The sequence below is a fragment of the Stigmatopora argus genome, chromosome 8 (assembly GCF_051989625.1).
Source record: "Stigmatopora argus isolate UIUO_Sarg chromosome 8, RoL_Sarg_1.0, whole genome shotgun sequence".
Taxonomy (NCBI): Eukaryota; Metazoa; Chordata; class Actinopteri; order Syngnathiformes; family Syngnathidae; genus Stigmatopora; species Stigmatopora argus.
The window spans coordinates 18,409,854-18,431,575 of NC_135394.1; the positions used below are offsets into that span (position 1 = coordinate 18,409,854).

A 21,722-nucleotide genomic window follows, 5' to 3' on the forward strand; every position below is an offset into this window, starting at 1 on the left:
CCCCTCCTCCCCCTCCTCTCTACCGGCAACGCTCACCCCCTCCCTCTCCCGGTAGGCTGCGGCAGAGCAGGATAGTCGCCACGTTCGCCGTTTTTCATGACACCCCTGGAAAAGAGCATTCAAAAAGGGGGGTTAACCCATTTTTTTCTTCCATAAACAATTTTTAATGAGACTTTGACGACTTGACGTCGTTAGTGGTAGCCGTCCGTCTCCGTTACACGACATCATTTGGGTGCTGTCCATCAAAAGCGTTCCACTTTCTCCTCTTCTTCCTCATCCTCGCCTTCATCTTCTTCTCTGTAAAGTAACAAATGTCTTTCATCTGGGAATGGGGTGTCTAAACCTTTTTGGAGGGTGTCAATGGATGAATTAAAAAAACAACAACAACTTTGCACACATTGTTTCTGACCTTTGCTTCCCCAAGAGTCGTTTGAGGAGGACCAAGACAAAGACCACCAAGAGGAAGCCCACCACGGCGCTCAGGCCCGTCAACCACGGCCGAAGCCCCGGCCGAAGCCCCGACGATGCGGAGGCGGAGCCTCTCACAAAATAAAAAAAACAACGGGAGTTACATGACGGCTCTGTCTTGGAAAAGGAAGTGATTTGAAATTCTACTTTTCAATTGCTCTTTAGGGCCTAAAAGGGAGCCCCACAAGAGGGCGCCACCCTAAGTTCCACCCCTGCAATGGCATCAAAGTCCGGGAAATGTGGAGCTTTTCTTTTGTCTAATAATGACTAGGGTAGTAAGTATGACTAAATAGTCATTGGCACTTTGTATTTAGGGAATTTGAGCAACCATTTCAATGGTCATTATCACTTACCTTCCGGGCGACCAATCGACCGTGTACCTTTTTATGGAAGAAGCTTACCTGCGACCGTGGGAGCCCGGGCCAACGCCAACGTCAACGCCAAGGTGAGAGCCCACCGGGACATTCTTGTAAACGATCGGGTCGTCTCCTGGTCCTGGTCTGGGCTTTTACGAGGCGAGGCAGTTCAAAGTTCGAGAAATTCCTATGGCGGTGGTCACGTGTTCAATTTTATGGCCTTGCGTGGGGCTGGATTGGCATCGGGTTCATTTGCATTGAATAACGTGTTTTTGGACTGTCAGAGAAGATCAAAAATGGCCTACAAAAGGTGTTTTTAAAATGCCTTTTTCAAGCAGGAACTCGCCACCGACCGGCCGGCCGCCCGGTCAACATTGGATTGGACGCTCAATAGCGGCCAATGAGTGAAGAATGAAAATGCATTTTAAAGCACTGTGGATAAGATTGTGATCGTCTAAGACAGGGGTAGGGAACGTATGGCTCGGGGGCCGCATGCGGCTCTTTTAATGGGCGCACGAGGCTCTCCGCTAACCCGTGAGCTCAAATCTGGAAAGCGCCGAGTCCCAAACGCACCAATAGGAGCGTCAGTAGGCACTGTGGCGTTGACACGACCTCTAGCGCCATTTTAATCTTCTTTTTTTATGACTCTTCTCCATGCATACCGTCATTGATACTCATTGATTAGCAAGGGCGTAACAATGTTGTCAAAAGAATTCAGAGTGTTTTAGTACTTTAAAAGTGGTGAAATCAAAAAAAAAATGGGCACATTTTCATGTATTTTGACATCTAAATTTGGAGTATGGCTCTCAAGGAAGAACATTTGAAAATATGATTTGTTTATGGCTCTCTCTGTCAAAACGGTCTGGCCTAAGAAAATAAAAGTGGAAGGATTTCAAGGGGGACTATTTTTTATTTTTTTTATTTTTTTAAAGCAAGCCTCAAGTTAAACGTGTCCACTTTGTGTATTTTATGACCGTGAAAGGGGGGGCCAAAAAAGAATGGACTCTTTTTTCTTATTTTCAAGGGTTAGATAAGACAAATGAGGCACAAAGGAACATTGGTGTTGTTTTTTTTGGACGCTTTTGTGACACGCTAGAGCAGGGGTCGGGAACCTTTTGGACCAAGAGAGCCACAAACAAAGTTCATATTTTCCAATGTTATTCCTTGGGAGCCATACTACCAATTTAAAAGTCAAAATACATACATGGAAACGAGTGCCTTTTCATTTTGTTGTTGTTGTAATTTCACCACTTTTAAAGTGGAAAAATATGAATATTTTTTAAAAGATTCTTATGCTGTTGCTAATCAATGAGAGGATGCATTCCACAAGAGTCTACTGCAAAAAAAAGAAGAGGATTAAAGCAGTTCTAAATGTAATAGTATCTCAGTTCTGTCACCAGCCATTTCCATATTTTAGCTCACAGGTTAGCGAAGAGCCAGCAAACCCATCAAAAGAGCCACATGTGGCTCCCAAGCCATAGGTTCCCCCTACCCCTGTGCTAGAGTGTTTGATTTCTTAACGATTGCATGTTGAGAATGTACAACGAGTTTGGATTGGATGTGTTTATCGGTGTTCCATTGTTGATCCTTTGATCCATATGGCAAGTGTGTGGCATGTTAAAGAATATCGGTTTTCGATTATTGATGTCTTAGCACATAGCTTCAGGCACTGGACATTTTTTGTCATTACAGTAAAGTTAAAGATTTCAGTAAAGTCGGATTGAAGAAAGACCAATGGATCACTGTTGTGATTATTTTTCCCTGTGTTTTAAGATTAAATGCAGGGTGTAACACTTTCAAGTTGGTTTGTTGTCTGACGCGCTTTCACCAGATTCCATCGGATAATAAATTTGCTGTCCCTCGCCTTACTCGTACGTCATTTATTTTCTATGTACATGATATGTGTGGTCAATATATATATATATATATGATATACGTCGATCTCAAAGAGAAGGCCGGTGGTCGGCGACCAGGAGAAGCGCCGGTCCGCCCGTACGCTGGGCCACGGGGTCGCCGGCGGCGGCGGCAAAGGGCGGCGAGGGCGCGGCGCTCACGGCCGGCGTGTTGAGGTCGTAGACGCCGGGGCGGACGAAGCAGGCCCGCAGTGGCAGGAGGCGGCTTTGGCGGGGCGCCAGGGTCAGCCGGTGGCGCGTCTGGCCCACCCAGGCGAAGGAACGCTCGTCCCCATCCCGGCTACGGCGGAGGGCGGTGGCGTATCGTGATTGGACGGAAATCCCCCCCTTTGTCGATGGCTCACCTGATGGTTTTGAGGCCGAGGTCGACGGTGACGTCCACGTCCGTCGGGCAGCGGTTGGACAGCGTCAATTCCACGGGAACCACGCAGACGCTGCGGCGGGCGGGCGGGGAAAACAATAAATGAAAAGCCCGCCGTCACGACGCCGGCGAGCGCGTGGCGCCGTCGCCGTCGCCACCTGTGGTCGGAGAAGTCGTGCCGGTGCGTCTCCGGGAAGTGCAGGTCGCTCTTGACCAGCCGCGCCAGTCGCGCCGGCGGCAGGGCGGCCGGGGGAGGCGGCTCCGTCTTGAACTTGAGCAGGACCATTTCCTGAGGTTCCTGATGGAGGCGGCGGCGGCGGCGGCGGCGGCGGCGGGGAGGCTTGTTACGAATGGCCGCCACTTTCCGTTCCGTTGGATCGTGTCGTCTGACTCCGGAGCGGATGCCAAGAGCCAAAATGGCGTGCGTGCCTGACCTGCTTGGGCGCCAGGGACGTGGCCTCCTTGCCGAAAGCCTCCAACGCCACGTGGAGTTGACCTTCCAGGGTCAGCTCTCGGTTGTCCTCCACCACCGATGCCTGGATGGAGTTAGGGTTGTTTTTATTTTGATTTTCAGGGTTTTCCCCACTTTTTTTTTTTTTGCGCGCTCGCCTTCCAGATGACCACGATGTCCAAGTCCAGCCGCTCGCACTCGTCCACCAGGCGCAGCAGTTCTTCTCCGGCCTGGCCATGGTTACCACCGCCGACGACGTCCGCTTGCCGGGACTCGGACGAGCGCCGGCATCGGAAGAAAAAGTCGCCGCAGGGCTTGGCCGAACTGACGATCTAAAAAACCCCAAAACAAAACAAGATTGGAGCTACAGCGGCGCCCAACGATGGCCGCCCACCCGCCCACCCGCACACCCCGGCCTACCATCTCATGGCCCATGCCCACGTCGGAGAAAGTGAAGACGTCGGCGTCGTCCGGAACGTCTGCGAGCGGCGAGCAAAAATAAATAAAAGGTCCGTGTGCATCCGACGACATCGGTCGGCGGCCGGTCGGCGTACCCGGCGGAGGTTTGCGCGGCGTGGCTCGGAAGCAAAGTTTGGCTCGTTCTCTGCCGCTCACGTTGCAATCTGGAAGTCAAGCGGACCGTGGTGGCCACGGACGACACGGACGGATGTCGGAATCGGGCGGAGGACGATCGATACCTTTCTCCTTGGCGGGGTTGACGCATTTGCTGAGGCTCCAACTTCGACTGGCGGCGGACACTTGGACGACGCGGAAGTGGCGCGGGCCGCCTTCGCTCTGGGGGGAGGGAGGGTCGTCAAGCGGGGCGCGGGGACGACGACGGCGGCGTGGGCCGGCCGGCCGGCCGGCTCACCGCGCTGACGTTCTCCACATCCACGAAGACCAGCGCGCCGCCGCCGTCCCGCCGCCGCCGGGGAGGGACGGCGCTGGGGCAGGCCGACGCCCGCACGCTCAGAGATCGGCTGGCGCAGATGAAGACGGAGTGACGCACCACCCGGTGGCTGCAGAACAAATCACACGTACATACGGCGTGAGCGGACGATTCGCCGACGGACGTTCGGCCGAATGGCGTTCATTCAGCCGAACGGCAATATTGACTTTATTTTAAAAATGACGTCCAGCAGAAAGCGAGTTTTAGCAGGTTGAGCTGCATTCAAGACTGTCGGGAAGTTGGAAAAGTGAAAAGCACGCTCCCCATATTTTTGGGGTCATGTGTTAAACTTGATGTCTAGTTTTTCTAATTGCCGTTCAATCAAAGGTTGAATGAATCCATTTTAAAAAATGAACTTTCATTCATTCATGGTTCCCAGTCAAATAGATTGGACATATACAAGTTAAACACTATCTCCAAAAAATAAAAATAAAATAACTTTAGAGTGTTTTTGGAGCTCTAACACTGGTTAGAGCATTTTGCAAGTGAGATTTATTAACATTGTATTTAATGATAAATGTATCTACAGTGGTACCTGGTCATACGACCGCTCGTCTTACGACGGAAATTTCGATGGAATAATTCGCCCGAGATGCCATCAAAATTTGGTGATGCGACCAAGCCAGGTGGCCATGGCACTGTCTTTTTTGCATCTCTTTCGTGTATAATAATATATCTACGAGCACTGGGTGGACTTTGCATCCCCCCCACTTTGGTCTACATTGACATAGCAGGTAAACAATGGATGGGCAGAGTTTTGCAAAGAAAAGATCTGGAATATATGTACACTGGGTAATGAGACACGGGGAAGCGGCAAGTTCCAAACAACTCTTGATGCGTTCGTTTTGACGACTCCGGCGGAACGTCGGGGTGGGTGGGGTCAACCCGTAGAACCAAGGTCAAAAAGATTCCAACAAAATTAGAATTCAGTTTTGTGTCAAGTTACATTAAACGTTGAGTGTCTGTATATATTAATCCAAGTTCATTAAAATTTGTTTGTTCGTTTACGAGTGCCGTGGATTAAGTCCCCCCCGAATGTGTCGTTGCCTTCCCCTCCGCGAAATGAGTCTAATTTTACTTCTATTAAACACATTTTATTACTATTAAACCACTAGTTATGTGTTACTTTGTTAGAAGAAATCAAACATTTTTTCCAATCCAATATCCTGTTTTTGGTGTTTTTTCAGAGGGAGGGCTGGAACCAATTCATTTGTTTTCCATTCATTTGAATGGGAAACGGCCGCTGGAGTGACGAGAATCTCAGTCTCGGAATGGATTACGATCGTATGTTGAGGTACCACTGTATAAACATATTTTGTAAATACAATAATAATCCTTTCAATTTTTGTTTTTTTTAAATGACCGTCATATCGTCAATCAACCAACTCATGACGTCCCCCCCACGTCCAATGACTGACCTGATGGGGTGACCTTTCTCCGGGCTTTGGTAGTAAAAGAGGAAGCTGATCTGGTGGACACCTTCGCGGTCGGGCCCTCGCAGCCACAGCGGCAGGCACGCCGAACGGCCCGGCCGCAGCTCGCCGTCGCCCCCCAGGGGCACGTCCGTCACGTGGGCGTCGGGCCCAAAGCGGGCGGGCGAGGCCCACGTGAGACGGGCCTCGCCCGACTCGCCGGCGACGGTGGCGTAGGCCGCCGAGTCGGCGTCGGGCGAGTCGCCGATGGCGGGCTCGCCGAAGGTGAAGAAGTCGGGGTGACTGGACGCCACGCGCAGGCCGCGCAGGGGCACGCCGCTGACGTTGCGGAACTCGGCGTGGCACTTGCGGATCTCGCCACACAGCAGCGCCGTGGGGAACTGCAAAAAGAAGAGCTGACGCGGGGCACCCGGTTAGCGCTTTACACGCAAATTTGGAGCGGTCCGTCGGCCAACCTACCTCCAGGAGGGGCGCCGGCGGCAGGACGAGGGGCTCCAGGCGGCGGTCGGCGCCGTAGCGCACCAACATTTTGTCCTCTTTGCTGCGGTTCAGTCGCGGGCCTCGGATCTTCAGGTCCTGCTTCCCGCTCACCGTCACGCTCTCCGCCTTCTGCGGCCCTGTGGCCGGCCGGAGAGGAGGGGCGTCAATCGACCGGGGTGGGCGGAGCCAAAAGGGCGCCCGAGGCTCACCTTCCTCCTCCGCCGCCGCCGTCGTCGTTGTCGGTGCTTCGGGCCACCAGGGGGCGGCGGCCAGGTCGTAGGCCACGCCCGTCACCCTCAGACGGCCCGTTTGGCGCGGCAGCAGCCCGAGGCGGGCCTGCGTTTGTTCCGACAGACGGCGCACGTTGAGCGTGGCGGGCAGACGCCCCGCGGAGAACGCCATGGTGCTCGGTTGGGGTGCCGAGCGCCGACTTCGTACGCTATTTGGAGACGCTCACCGTCTTGGTTTCCTCCGGCGCCAAGTGGAAGTCCAGGATGGTCTCGCCGGTGACCAGCTGCTCCGTCTGCGAAAGAGTCACAACTTTTAGGCTTTTTTTTGGGGTAATGACAGTACCGTATTTTCACGACTATAAGGCGCACTTAAGTCTTAAATTTTCTCCAAAATAGACAGGGAGCCTTATAATCCAGTGCGCTTTATACTCCAGTGCGCTTTATAATCCAGTGTACTTTATAATCCAGTGCGCCTAATAATCCAGTGCGCTTTATATATGGACCAATACTAACATTGTTATCACGATAAAATCAAATGAATCAGTCGATAGGGTACACCAACTCTACTATTTTCCCGTAGACAAAGTACTGCGCAGTGACTGCTGGGATATGTAGTAGTTGTTTTGTCAATACACCCAATGGATTGTGGCCTGTATACATGGACATCAATACAGCTTGATGAAGCATGGAAAGCACCGTTGGAAAAGTTACGCTAGCTAAAAGCTAGCTACTATTTACGAATGGATTGTGGCCGCCTGGACGAACGTCTAAAACTCAGCGTTTTCGATGACTCATTTGGACAATTGTTCAATTGGGACACAGAAAATGAGGACTTTGATGGACGTGTGGGTGATGATGACGTGAGAAGGTTGTAAAATGGCGAAATAAAGTACAACCCAACTCACTTTTGCTTCCGTTGCCTTTTTAAAAACGTGTTTTTAGCGTGTGGGTGTAGCGTGCAAGAACTATATATCCCAGCAGTCACTGCGCACCGGAAACCGGAAATAGGCTGCTTCCGGTAGCCAGCGCTATTGCGGTTAAGATATTCATATATAATATATATGCGTCTTTAAAAACTGTGCGTCCTTTGTGTGTTTAAAATACAGAAATAGCACTCGTTACTGACACAGCGGCAAAAAATATGATGCACCATATAGTCGTGAAAATATGGTACTTTTTTTTGGGCCAATCCAATGCGAGTTCCTCCAATTGCCATTTGTGTACTTTGAGCCACTATTTTCCACGCCAAGGAAATAGTGATCAAGGTCCACAGGAAACGACCTCAAATCTACAGGAAGTCACCCTCGAGCAGACAGAAAAACAACTCCAACCAGCCGGAAATGAACGCATGACGCTACCCGTGGATCCTCGGCGTCCCTCGCCGATTCCTCCCCCTCTTCCTCCTCCTCCTCCTCGCTGTCTTCGGCGGCGTCCTCGTCGGGCCCGACCTTCCACAGCAACGAGAGGCGGGAGAGCGCCAGCGGGACCTTCAAGGGGTTCCTGAAGGTCACCTCCACCACCACGGGCTCTGCCAGGGCACAAAAAAAAAAAACGGTTCACATATCCCAGGGGTGTCAGACTCGGGTTGGTTCGCGGGCCGCGTTAACGTCAACTCCATTTCATGTGGGCCGGACCATTTTAGATATAATATTTCGATTTTTTTTCAATAAATGGATTTAAAGAACTGGATTAAAAGCCCTGAATATTCCGTTTTTTATATCTCTAAAATAATGTTTATTTGAGCTTTTTAAATATATTTTTAGATTTGACAAAATAATTTTTGAACTAAAAACACAGAAAAAATGGATTAAAAAAATGACAATGATTGATTTAAAAGGGGTAAAATCAGGAAATGTAATATACATCTATACTCTTCATTTGAATTTGATTCTAAAACAGAAAGTCGCCACTCATCATTGACTTTCCCGGGCCACACCAAATGATGCGGCGGGCCCAATTTGGCCCCCGGGCCACCACTTTGACACGTGACGTATCCGATTGGGTGCCATTGTTGTTGTCGGTCGGCACTCACCTTCCACCACGGCCAGCGGGCGGCGCAGGTTGTCGGTGCGGCCATCCAGGTAGCACTGGCTGGGCCGGAAGTTGGCGGGGAGGGCGCCCCCGTTGGCGGCGGCCGCCAGCCGCTCCTCCAGTCGCCGCCACACCGCCGCCTGCTCGCCGTCGTACTCCTGGTCCAGCGACACGTGGGTGGCGGCCTGCTTGTTGCCTGTAGAGGGCGACACGTCAGAAAGGAGGAAGGGGAGCGAAGGGGGCGGGTCGGTTGGTCGGTTGGTCGGTTGGTCGGTCGGTCGGTCGGTCGGGACGCACCCTCGGCCGGCCTTCGCTCGTGGCCCAGGTAGACCCGTGTGGCGGCGGCGTGGATGCACGGCAACGGCAGGTTGGCGAGACTGGCGCCGCTCTGATTGGTCACCGTCTGGGGGCAAAAAAATAAATAAATTAAAAAATAATAATAATAATAATACTTTTTTTCTCATCCTTTTTACATCATTTATTATATTGTTGATTTAAAAAAATTAAACGGTAATGAAATACAATATTCTTGTATTTCATTTTTTAATTGAAAAAGAGAGACAAAGGGGAAAACTAGCCTATTTTAATTTCTATAATTTTAAGATCTATAAGCCTATTTACCTTGTAAACAGAAGTATTACCTAAGGAAATGTGTATTTTATAAGAAAAAAAAATTACCTTTTGATAATAATGTGTTTCTTCTTTTTACAATGTCAGGATTTTTTACATCATTAATTTCATTATCAATAAATAAGAGTAAAGTATAAAAAAAGTAAACATGCTTTGAAGTTATTTTTTGAAATAGAGAAAAAGGAACATCAGATCAGAAAACAACCCATGAAAATTTTCCTCATTTAATGAAAATAATAAAAATAAATAAAATGACCCCCCGGCGAAAGACCTTTGGCCGACGGACAGTTCGCCGAACGGACGTTTCGCCGAAGCGCTCGCCCCGCCTCCGGATCGTGTGTGTACATGTTTTTCAACCTGGGCCCGCGGGCCATATACGGCCCGTTACAGATAACATTCATTTAGGAATAACAAGGGCATGTACTGCCCCCTGCTGGACATATTTCTAAATACAAGTACAGTGGTACCTCGTCATACGACCGCTCGTCATACAAAATGCTCGTCTTACGGGGGAAATTTCGATCGAATAATTCGCCCGTTATGCGGTCAAAATTTCGTGATGCGACCAAGCCAGGTCTTTTTTGCATATCTTTCGTGTATAACAATATTTACGAGCACGGAACGAATAATTCAGACGAGTTCCTCCTAGGACTAGGAAACGCACAACGCGCATGCGCGGGAAAAAAGAGGGCTTTCTGGGTAATGAAGTATACTCGTGCACACAACACCGATAGGCAATGGCGACCTTTCTCAGAATAAAACTTCATTACCCACAATCACTACGTGGCTATGTTATTTCCTGTTATTCTTTCTTAGGAAAGGTCCCGCGATCGTTCCTTAAAGACTACTTCTCGTTGGCAAGTGGTCGTGCGTTGTTATCCTATTGTGAGGACATTTGTGTGCATCATTTTGGGAATATTTTGAAGGCAATACAACAGCAAACAGTCCATGGATAGCGAACGTGAGGATGGAGGCGTGGCAAACCGCCAACCCGGCCAGAACGAAGGTAACAAAAGATTACAACAAAATTAGAATTCAGTTTTTTGTAAAGTTACATTAAACGTATGTTTGAGTGTCTGTATATATGAATCCAAGTTCATTTAAATTTGTTTGTTCCGTTTACGAGTGCGTTGTCGTGGAAAAAAAACGAACACCACCCCTCCACACCCCCAAACGTCTCTGTCTCCCGTCGGCGAAATCTGCCCAGTTTTAGTTAGATTAAACACATTTTATTACTATTAAACCACTAGTTATGTGTTACTTTGTTAATAGATGGCGAATTAGAAGAAATCAAACATTTTTTCCAATCCAATATCCTGGTTTTGGTGTTTTTTCAGAGGGAGGGCTGGAACCAATTCATTTGTTTTCCATTCATTTCAATGGAAAACGTCCGCTCGAGTGACGAGAATCTGGTCATACGAGCTCAGTTCCGGAACGGATTAAGCTCGTATCTCGAGGTACCACTGTACGTACTACAATGTGCTGGCAATTTTTGATAGTTTTTATTTTATGTAAACAGCTAGGAAAATGGAAACGCATGTTTTATCAAAAGAATTCAACTGAAATTTGTATTTTTAAAGAATTTTGTTGTTGTTTTTTAAACGATGCTGTAAATTTCAAAAACAAAAAGAGATGGACAAAGAGCAAAGATTGTACGATTGACAAAAAGACAAAAAATAATAGCTGAAGTAACCTTGTAAACGTAGAGGTACTCCCTGAGGAAGGCGCCCTGTTGGGCGGCAGTCTGTCGCCCGTCGTTGGTCAGGATGTGCTTGAAGGCCTGCGCCGCCCGCTCGGGCTGGCCCAGCGTGAACGACTGGCGCCCGATGGTGAAGTTGATGTGGTCCTCGGCCAGCGACCACGACCGCCCTTTGTACACCTGCATGGCCTGACGGTAGCAGCGGAGGGCGTGTCTCTTCTGTGTCGGGAGAAAAAGACCCCGTTAGCCCGTTAGTGTGGCGGGTACTCGGACGATTCGCCGAAAGACATTTGGCCGACGGACAGTTCGCCGAAGCGCTCGCCCCGCCCCCCCCGGATCGTGTGTGTACATGTTTTTCCAACCTGGGCCCAGGGGCCATATACGGCCCGTTACAGATAACATTCATTTAGGAATAACAAGGGCATGTACTGCCCCCCGCTGGACATATTTCTAAATACAAGTATGTACTACATTACAATGTGCTGGCAATTTTTTCTATTTTTTATTTTATCCTTGCGTTTAAAGTAGTAGCCATTTGGAGAACATGCAGAACAGTACGTGACAGAACAAATGGAGAAAATAAAGTAGTAGTAACAGTAAGTACTACTGTCATGAAATTGTAAATCCAGAAATCAGACTGCAGAAAATTTACACCAGCATAGAAAACATTGAGATTAATCTTTGAATGAAGGTTCTCAGCAAATCATTTGGAATATACTATATTTCCTCAAATAATGGGAAATGATTTCAAATGAAACTAGAAGTCAAAGTGTTGAAGTTCCATGGCATTTTCAGGTATTGTTCTCCAAGTCTTCTAGTCTGTCCAAGGCACTTAGAATTTCACATAAGTCTTCTAGTCTTGTTGTTTTTTCACATCAACTTTGATAAATTACATCGCGTGTCCAAATGGCTACTACTTTAAACGCAAGGATAAAATAAAAAAATAGAAAAAATTGGCAGCACATTGTAGTACGTACTTGTATTTAGAAATATGTCCAGGGGGCGGGGCAGTACATGCCCTTGTCATTCCTAAATGAATGTTATCTGTAACGGGCCGTATATGGCCCGCGGGCCCAGGTTGAAAAACTTGTACACACACGATCCGCGCTTCGGCGAAACGTCCGTCCGGCGAACTGTCCGTCGGCCAAACGTCTTTCGGCGAATCGTCCGGTCACGGGCGTGGCGCCATTTCAAATGCATGGTCCGTCCTTTAGCTCCCCACCTGTCCGGCTTTGCTAAAGCGGTGTCCGGCCAGAATCATGTGAAAAGCAAACTTGCGTAGCATGCGGGTGCGCATGTTGATGAAGCAGTGCGCCGCTTGCTCCAATAGCAGGGCGCTGCGCAAGTCCGAGTCCTGCGTGGGCGGCGGGAAGAAATTAACCATTGGATTCCTAAAAAGAACCATTTCAAGCCCCTCCCCCTTCTCACCTCGCTGGTCATTTTGATGAGCAGCGTGGCGGCTTCCGAGTACTTGCCCTGACTCTTGAGGATCTCGGCGCTGAGGAGAGCGCAACGTTCGGCCAGTGCCGCGTTCCTGTTTTTTTGGGGGGGGGAACGGCGCCGTTTAAAAACAAAACAAAAACCTTTTCATATAATCCAAGGGTGTCAGACTCCGGTTGGTTCGCGGGCCGCTTTAACGTCAACTTGATTTCATGTGGGCCGGACCATTTTAGATTTAATTTTTAGATTTTTTTTAAAATAAATGGATTAAAAGAACTGGTTTAAAAGCCCTGCATATTCCGTGTTTTTATAGATCTGAAACAATGTTTATTTGAGCTTTTTTTAAATATATTTTTAGATTTTACAAAATGATTTTTGAACTACAAACACAGAAAAAATGGATTAAAAAATGACAATGATTGATTTAAAAGGGGCAAAATCAGGAAATTGAATATATACATCTATACTCTTCATTTGAATTTGATCCTAAAACAGAAAGTCACAAGGCACTCATCATTGACTTTCCCGGGCCACACAAAATGATGCGGCGGGCCAGATTTGGCCCCCGGGCCACCACTTAGACACCAGTGGCCTAAGGTAAGGGTGTCAGACTTGGGTTGGTTCGCGGGCCGCTTTAATGTCAACTCGATTTCACGTGGGCCGGACCATTTTAGATATATTTAGATTTTTTTTTTTAATAAATGGATTAAAAGAACTGGATTACATGACCTGAATATTCCGTTTTTTATAGATCTGAAACAATGTTTATTTTAGCTTTTTTAAATATATATTTTTTTAGATTTTACAAAATGATTTTTGAACTAAAAACAGAAAAAAATGGATTAAAAAATGACAATTATTGATTTAAAAGGGGGGGGGGGGGGAAATCAGGAAATTTAATATACATCTATTTACTTTTCCGGGCCACACAAAATGATAGGGCAGGCCAGATTTGGCCCCCAGGCCGCCACTTTGACATCTGTGGTCTAATCCGTTCGGTCGGGGTTGTCCAAAGTGCGGCCCGCAAATGATGAAAATATCAACAAAAAACAATGGGAAAAACAGTGGTACCTTGACATACAAGCATTTTGAGATACGAGTACAATTTGGAGCAAATAGTGATCTTGAGATACGAGACAAATTTGGAGATACGAGAAAGCCAGGTGGCCAAGAGATGAGAGGCTGTTTATCTTTTTTGCCGCATATCTTTCGTGTATAACAGATATCTACCAGCACTGGGTATTTTTTTCACTTTTTTTGCCGTGCTAAAAAAAGAGAGCCCCCCACCCCCTCTCTCCCCCCTTCGAAATCTGTATCATTTTAGTACTATTAAACACATTTTAGTCATATTAAACCACTAGTTATGTGTTACTTTATTAATAGATGGCGAATTAGAAGAAATCAAACATTTTTTCCAATCCAATATCCTGTTTTGGGTGTTTTTTCAGAGGGTTGGAACCAATTCATTTGTTTTCCATTCATTTCAATGGGAAACGTCCATTGGAGTGACGAGAATCTCGTCATACGATCTCAGTCTCGGAACGGATTACGATCGTATGTCGAGGTACCACTGTACATCCTAAATTCGGCAGCTGCGTTTCTCATCTTTAACACTAGATGTAGCCAGTTGAAAAAAAAAAAAAACGTTTGAACCGCAGTGCATCGGCGACAAAGGCCTACCTGCAGACGTCCCGGTAGGTCTGGATGGCCGTGTCCATGTAATGCGTGGGGTACGGTCGCGCCGATCCGGCTTGAAGGAAAGCCGACACCGCCGCCATTTCCTGGGCCAGAGAAAAAGTGCTGCTGTCACCGTACTCAAATTTTCATGAGTACTCTAAGGGGAAAAAAAGTTGTCTTTTTTTTTTATTTTTTATTTTTTTTTTAGCTCACCAAGGCACCGGCGGCGTAGAGCAAGGCCTGGTCGGACAGGAAGTCTTTTTTGGCCGTGTGGTAGCAGCTGTAGGCTAGCTCGTAGTGCTGCACCAGGAAGCACAGGTCGGCCATCTTGCGGATCTGCAGCTCGGGGGCCTCTGGGGGGTAGCTGACAAAAACAAAAACAAAAATATATATAGATACCGTATTTTCACAACTATAAGGCGCACACAAGTCTTCAATTTTCTCCAAAATAGCCAGGGTGCCTTATAATCCAGTGCGCTTTATATATGGACCACTACTAAAATTGTTATCACGCTAAAATCAAATAAATCAGTCGATAGGACAACTACGGCAAGCAGCCCCCGACTCTACTATTTTCCCGTAGATGAAGTACTTACTGCACTATGACTGCTGGGATATAGAGTTCTTAATACACCCAATGGATTGTGGCCTGGCCTGGCCTGGCGATCGGCATCAACACAGCTTTACAAAGGGTGGCAGGCAGCGTCGGGCTAGTTACGCTAGCTACTATTTGCGCATGGATTGTGGCCATATAAAACTCAGCGTTTTCGATGCCTCATTTGGACAATTGTTCAATTGGGACACAGAAAATGAGGACTTTGATGGATTTATGGGTGATGATGACGGGAGTACATTGTCAAATGGCGAAATAAAGTACAACCCAACTCCGTTTTGCTTCCGTTGCCTTTTTAAAAACGTGTTTTTAGCGTGAGGGTGTAGCGTGCATGTTTAAGCTGGTGTATGTTTTGCCATGCCTGGCTGCGTCTATAAAAACGGTGCGTCCTTTGTGTGTGTCAAATACAGATATAGCACTCGTTACTGACACTGCGGCTAAAAATACGATGCGCCGTATAGTCGTGAAAATACGGTATATATCATTTAAAAAAAAATATGAAGCCCTAAAAGCAAATGAAACAAAGGCCAAAATGAAAAATGACTCACAGGAGCCCCCCGCCACTCTTGGGCTCGCCCACGCTCTTCTCGGGCGCTTTCCCACCGCCGCCGCCGCCGCCTCCGCCGAACCACTTCTTGGTGGCCGTGAACAGGGAGCGACTCAGACCTTTTCGGGACACCACCTGAAAACAATTCATTCATTAAATCTTTGGTAGGAAATCCATTAGGAGATTGTAGGTTGACGGCGACCTGGTCGTTGAGCTGGCGGATGTTCTTCTCGATGTGAGGCAGCAGGGCCCGGAAGGCAAACTCCTGGACGAACTGGCCGATGTGCTCGTGGTCGTCCGGCGTCAGGTGGGCGCCGCGGGGCCCCGTGCTATCCTCCTCGCCGTCCACGTTGTCCCGTTGCGGGCAGCTACCTTCGCCGCCGGCTGGAGAAGAAAAGAGAAGAGAAGAGAAGGCCGCTTCAATGGCTTGCCACACACAACGCCCTTAAAATCTGATGACTAAACACTCCGACATTATATCAAGACTATTTTTCATCAACCGAAACTCGTTAAACCCAAAACCCCCTTGACAGCTAGCATTGGACTGCTGATTCCCGCTTCAAACGGATTGGACGTCCGTCTGTCCACTGGCAATCAACCCACTTCGTGTGGGATCGATTGGTCGCCGGTCTTTTGGTCGCCCCGACCGCGACAACGGGCGACCAAAAGACCAGCGCCAAAACAAGGTAAAACAACACGTTCTACGCATGAATAAAAGGCAACAATGGCCATGAGCCGTTTCACTGAGCCCAAGTGTGAGTGTACAAGAGTTTGTATGTACATGCGCTGTCCCTTTAAGAAGCAACGTTAGTTCATTCAGGGTCTTAACAAGTTCTCCAACAAAAAACAATACAAGTCTGGGAAATGTGGAGCTTTTCTTTAGCCTAATAATGAATAGGGCATTAAGTATGACTAAATAGTCATTGGCAGTTTGTATTTAGGGAATTTGAGCAACCATTTCAATGGTAATTATCAATAACCTTCCGGGTGACCAAAAGACCGGCGACCGAAAGATGGGCGACCGAAAGACCGGCGACCAATTGACCGTGTACCAACCCACTTAGCGACGACGCTAAAGGAAAAATACTTGGTAGAGTACGCTACCTGTGTCCACCGAACGCCGATCCTCCGCGGGGCCCACGTGGTTTTCTTCGGCGGGAACGTCATCATGGTCCTGCAAGACAACAAGGGGGACGATGGGCGTCGTCGTCGGAGGCGGGCGGACGGGCGGGAGGGGGCGTTTCCGCCAAGCTCGGGCGCCACCTGGCTTTGCGGCCGGAGCAGGAAGCGGCTCCACGGGTCAGGGACGGGCTCCTGCTGCACCTCCTGCTCGGCGGCGGCGGCGGGGAGCTCCCGGGAGTTGATCCTCAGCAGGTAGCAGCCCGATGGGCCATACCGCTGCTTCATGTCCTCGTAAAGTGTCTCCGCCCTAAAAAAAGGAGCCGCCACAAAACCAAAAATTGAATCGGCAGAATGAGTACGTTTGCACAAAATAGCATTCATCGTCAGATAAATAAGGATATTGTAAGAAATTGGAAAATACAGGGGGAAATGAGAACATCCTCACCATCAAAATGGAGAAATATTAGTCCAATTCATTAAGGAACAGCAACAAGCTGTACAAGCTGAGTGTTAAGACCTACCGTATGCATGCGCATGTCCACCCACCCATCCATCCACCCACCCACCCACCCACCCATCCAATCCACCCACCCACCCACCTACATCTATATATTTATTCATCTACCTATCTACCTATATCTCTATCTATATATTTATTCATGTATTTATTTATTAACCTACTTCTTACCTATCTCTTTATGTCTAAAATGCCTTTCCTATTTCTGCATCCTCACCCTTTTGCTACTGTGACAACCAAATTTCCCGAATACGGGATGAATAAAGTTATGAATGAAAAAAAAAAATGTAATCGATTTGGGGTGAGTACGTTTTGTCTTGGTGGGGAGGAGGGTGCACATTTTTCTGAGGAGGACTCTATTTCTGTAGGGGGTAAAGAATATTAGGGGTGCAGGAGACGGTTTTTTTTTAAGCTGGCCATTGAATTTTTTTGTGTGGGGGGGATTTGGGGGGAAAATAGATTTTCCTGCATTTTGACGGACGGCGTTACCTTTGCCGGTCGCCCTGGGCCACGTCGTGCAGGAGCACGTAGTACTTGAGCGTGTTGGGGATAAACCACTTGGGCGTGGCGTAGTCGCCGCTGTGCTGGATGCGGTGCTGCTCCTGCGACAGCTCCGCCAAGCGCTCAACCGGCGCCGCCTCCCCCGACGACGCCACCAGCAGGCCTGGACGAGTCAAGGAAAAGCGGCGAGGGAAACCGAAGCGGGTGGGGGCCGAGGGGGCGGGACCGTGGGGCCAAAGGATACAAGCCAAGTAGTGGTTGAGAAACTCGTGCTCGGAGGCCGGCATCCAGCGAAGGAAGTTCTCCCTGTAGGCTTCGAACCACGGCGTGGTGGCTACACACAAAAAAACGACAAACAAACAAAAAAAGCAAGCCGGGGTGATGCGGCGGACGGCGCTAGGCTAAGCTAGGCTAGCGGAAACGGTACTCGGACGATTCGCCGAAAGACGTTTCGCCGACGGACAGTTCGCGGAACGGATGTTTCACCGAATCGGGATTCGCGCGCTCGCCCGTTACAGATAACATTCATTTAGGAATAACAAGGGCATGTACTGCCCCCCGCTGGACATATTTCTAAATACAAGTACGTACTACACTACAATGTGCTGCCAATTTTTGATATTTTTTATTTTATCCATGCGTTTAAAGTAGTAGCCATTTGGAGATCACGCAGAACAGTACTTGACAGAAAAAATGGAGAAAATAAAGTAGTAGTAACAGTAAGTACTATAAATCCAGAAATCCTACTCCAGAAAACTTAGAAAACGTTGAGATTAATCTTTGAATGAAGGTTCTCAGCAAATCATTTGGAATATATATTTCCCAAAATAATGGGAAATGATTTCAAATGAAACTAGAAGTTAAAGTGTGTTCCATGGCATTTCCAGGTATAGTTCTCTAAGCCCTCTCTCTAGTCTGTCCAAGGCACTTAGAATCTTAGGCAAGTGTTGTTTTTTCTCACATCAACTTTGATAAATTACATTGTGTGTCCAAATGGCTACTACTTTAAACGCAAGGATAAAATAAAAAAATAGAAAAAATTGCCAGCACATTGTAGTACGTACTTGTATTTAGAAATATGTCCAGCGGGGGGCAGTACATGCCCTTGTTATTCCTAAATGAATGTTAGCTGTAACGGGCCGTATATGGCCCGCGGGCCCAGGTTGAAAAACTTGTACACACACGATCCGGGGGCGGGCCGAGCGCGCGAATCCCGTTTCGGCGAAACGTCCGTTCCGCGAACTGTCCGTCGGCGAAACGTCCGTCCGTTGGCCAAACGTCTTTTGGCGAATCGTCCGGTCACGAGCGGAAACGGGAGTCCCCGCGGTCAACCCCGACCGGACGTCGGGCGCCTCATCATGGATGTTTGGTAAAAGCTCCGCCCCTCTTAGACAGACTATTTTTTTATGACGACTGTAATGCCTTGATTATTGTGTCATCACTCATCTATTTTGCAATGTATAGCTCAGGATGATTTTGTTGTTAAAAGCGTAACTCTTTCACTGCCATTGACAGCCAAATCCATTTTAATCGTAACATTTTAGACAGAGTGATCACGTCCGATCGAGTTTGACCGGCGAGTGTTGGAATGGTGGTGCGCGAGTTGATTTGAAAGGAAAAAAAAATGTGGACCAGAAGTGAGGAAAAACATTTCGGTTGATTTTGAGGCCACCCGGAGGAGGAATTCTAAAAGTTGTTGTGCAGAATTTGGGGGAAATCATGTGAAGGGAAAGTGTGGAAGCTCCAGAAGTGGTCCGGAATCCACTTCTACGCGTGACGGGGTCTACGGGTTCTAGTCTACGGGGAGGTGACAACAAGGCGGGAGAGGAGAGGGAGGGAGGGAGGGAGGGAGGGAGGGAGGAGCCAGCAGTGGTCTGTACCTGAGAAGAGGTCGGAGGAGCGCACCTCCGTCAGCATGTCTCTCCACGAATTGAACCAGGGGGCGCTACATTTAAGAGCTTCATCTGACAGGTAGAACAAAACAGCAGCCTCACTTCAAACACCACGCATTATTTGGGAGACACTCTTTTAACCCTTTAGCCACCGCTTGGACTTTGATTGATTTAAAAAAAGGACAATACGAAGGAAAAAAATGGGAGCGATTATGTGGCGGCAAAAGAGCGAAAAAAGGCCCCAAAATGGCTCCGGGGGAGGCCATGATGGTAGGGGCAACGTTAAAAAAAATGTAAATCAATTAGTCAGAGCTACCTGACAGCTTCATTTCCATACGATTTGCTATTTGCTCAACGGCTGCCATTGACGGCGCTAAAAGTCGAATCCGTTTGGAGGGGGGAGGGAAGTAAACAAAAGAGTTGGAAGTGAATTTTTAAGACATTTAAGAGTTATTTCTGTGTCCCCCGAGTATGATTTTTTTTTTCTTTGGGGCATTTTTTTTATTTTTGGGGCGGCGACTGAAATTTTTGCGCTACTTTTTGGTGATTTAATGACATTGACTCACTGTGAGAATCTGGCACAAAATTACGACCTATATTAGAACAAGAAAACGAACAAGAAAATGAACAAAAGCCAAAATCTGGAGCGACACGGATGCGAGTTACCGTTGAAGCTGAGGTCGTAGACTCCGGCCGCCACGGCGGTGGTGACGGCTCCCTCTGGCGGCTGGCAGGAGAGCACCACCCGGTTGAGGCGACGCCGCTGGGCGGGGCTGAGGGTGACGCCCGATGGAGGGGCGACGCCTGACGACGGGGCTGCGCCCGGCGTCACCTTGTTGATGCAGATGCGAAGATTCTTGACCACTTGGAGTTGGTTGTTGGGGTCGCGCAGGTGACCTGCGGGCCAAATAAAATTGTCAACATTTTGTCAACGGTGCCACACTACCCAGAAATCTATGGTTGCCCGGATATAAGACGGTATTTTTTTGCATTGAAATATGACTGCAAATGTGTCGGTCGTCTTACATTCGGGCTCTAGAAGTTATACCCATTCACACAGCTAGATGACGCCAGATTTGTTGTTTTATCACAGTCGATTCCTTCACTCAATGAGGCAAAAATTCATTATTTTGGGGATTAAAAATAGAATTTTGGCTTTTTCCCCACACTTAAATGATTGAAAGAAGAGGGGGTCGTCTTATATACGGGCCAATACACACTTTAAATGGAATGGACGTCTGGTGCTGTCAATGACAGCTAGCGAGTTCAAAATAAAATGAAAAGCTGTCTTCCTCTGGTTAATATTTAACCTCGCACCAACAGGTTATCACTAGTATACGTCCAATCCATTTAAAGTGGGAAGGTGGCAGTGAAAAAGTGAATGTTCGCTGCCACCCCTCCCACTTCAAACGCATTGGACGTCTAGCACCATCAACGAGTTAGCCAGTGCCTGACCAAGCCATGATGGAATATACGGGTATGCAGTCATTTAGCATTAAACAGGGGGAAAGTACATTTTCTCCTTAAAAAACGTCCAACAAATTGTACCGGTGCAACAGAAATTTGGAACAGAGTCGTTTAACAGTTGATAGCTCGAAAAACAAAGTCAGTGCCACAAAATAAAAACACACAGGCTAACTAGTTATTCGGAGTTCGGCTAGGTTAGGTCCAATTTTACGAAGCTGATTTAAAACAATGGCGTTCTCGAAATGACAACTTTCTCGAGTGTTTCAATTTAAACGCGGGCCTGTTAGCTGTCAAACGAGCGCCGCACAGGTGTCCCCGAGCCCGACCGGCTGGAGCTAAGAGCTAACAGCAGCCACAAGCTTAGGCTCGCAAGCTAGTCGCGGTGCTAACGGGGTGGCTAATGAAGCTAGGCTACTAGCAATGCGGGCAAAAGTTCGCTCGTACCTTCGGAAGTGAGGCGGCAGAAAGGGCCGAGCAGCTCGGCGAAGTCCAGGCCGTTTTTCCGGGTGAGCTTCTCCGCCTCGTCGCTGCACAACACGGCCACCATCGGCACGAACGAGTCCTGGACGAACTCTTGGACGGACTGCGCGCACTGGGCCATGGCGGGGCTGTGTGTCAACGACTGGGTCCTGCTTCGGACTGACTGGGGAGTGACGGCGAAAGCTCCGGTGCTCGGTCGGCGGCCGTCCCGTCACATCGTGCGGAACCGTTGCACTCGGGGCGAGGCGAACTGCGGCGGGCTCCCGCTGGTGCTTGCGGCCTACTCGGCTACTGACTGACAGCCGCGCCGCTCGCTCTTCCTGTCTGGGAGATGGCGCGAGTCATGTGACTCGCACGAGGGGCTGTCCCGGAATGCGCCTGAAGAAAAAACAACAGTAGAAATCACACATGGTAAATAGAAAAGGCGCCGTAAGTCAAACGGGATGGACTGTTATCACATTTGCG

The 21,722-nt window shown here is 48.4% G+C and overlaps 1 protein-coding gene and 1 long non-coding RNA gene across 5 annotated transcripts; both read right to left on the reverse strand.

Annotated features, from left to right (window-relative positions):
- Positions 1-51: 51 nt before the first annotated feature.
- Positions 52-2,536, reverse strand: LOC144078403 (uncharacterized). The gene is made up of 3 exons (XR_013301195.1): positions 870-2,536; positions 410-539; positions 52-297 (listed from the first exon to the last, which is right to left on the reverse strand). It is a non-coding gene; the product is annotated as an uncharacterized LOC144078403 (long non-coding RNA).
- Positions 2,537-2,689: 153 nt separating this feature from the next.
- Positions 2,690-21,650, reverse strand: LOC144078389 (trafficking protein particle complex subunit 8-like). 4 transcript variants are annotated; one of them, XM_077606409.1, is made up of 30 exons: positions 21,222-21,649; positions 19,977-20,207; positions 19,299-19,382; positions 17,663-17,752; positions 17,407-17,581; positions 16,542-16,707; positions 16,383-16,452; positions 15,481-15,662; positions 15,280-15,413; positions 14,332-14,482; positions 14,122-14,222; positions 12,430-12,535; positions 12,224-12,355; positions 10,996-11,220; positions 8,970-9,075; positions 8,674-8,868; positions 8,000-8,169; positions 6,869-6,934; positions 6,621-6,747; positions 6,391-6,548; positions 5,917-6,326; positions 4,421-4,568; positions 4,248-4,344; positions 4,104-4,172; positions 3,970-4,028; positions 3,708-3,881; positions 3,533-3,634; positions 3,257-3,396; positions 3,082-3,171; positions 2,690-3,017 (listed from the first exon to the last, which is right to left on the reverse strand). In XM_077606409.1, exons 1-30 carry the CDS (start codon positions 21,376-21,378, stop codon positions 2,768-2,770), a joined length of 4,365 nt encoding a protein of 1,454 aa, XP_077462535.1. In that variant the 5' UTR covers positions 21,379-21,649; the 3' UTR covers positions 2,690-2,767. The 4 variants fall into 4 exon arrangements, with proteins under 4 accessions (XP_077462535.1, XP_077462534.1, XP_077462538.1 ...); XM_077606408.1 differs by having other exon boundaries at positions 6,391-6,747; positions 21,222-21,650; XM_077606412.1 differs by lacking the exon at positions 19,299-19,382.
- Between the last annotated feature and the right edge of the window lie 72 nt (positions 21,651-21,722).

What these genes read in the sequence shown, in the direction of transcription:
- LOC144078389 (XM_077606408.1), bottom strand. Translation starts at nt 21,378, where the DNA reads ATGGCCCAGTGCGCGCAGTCCGTCCAAGAGTTCGTCCAGGACTCGTTC. An exon ending in GCCCAGGGCGACCGGCAAAG is followed by an intron (nt 16,708 to 17,406) that starts GTAACGCCGTCC and finishes TCCTTTTTTTAG; the next exon opens with GGCGGAGACACTTTACGAGG. An exon ending in ACATCGTGGTCATCTGGAAG is followed by an intron (nt 3,635 to 3,707) that starts GCGAGCGCGCAA and finishes AACTCCATCCAG; the next exon opens with GCATCGGTGGTGGAGGACAA.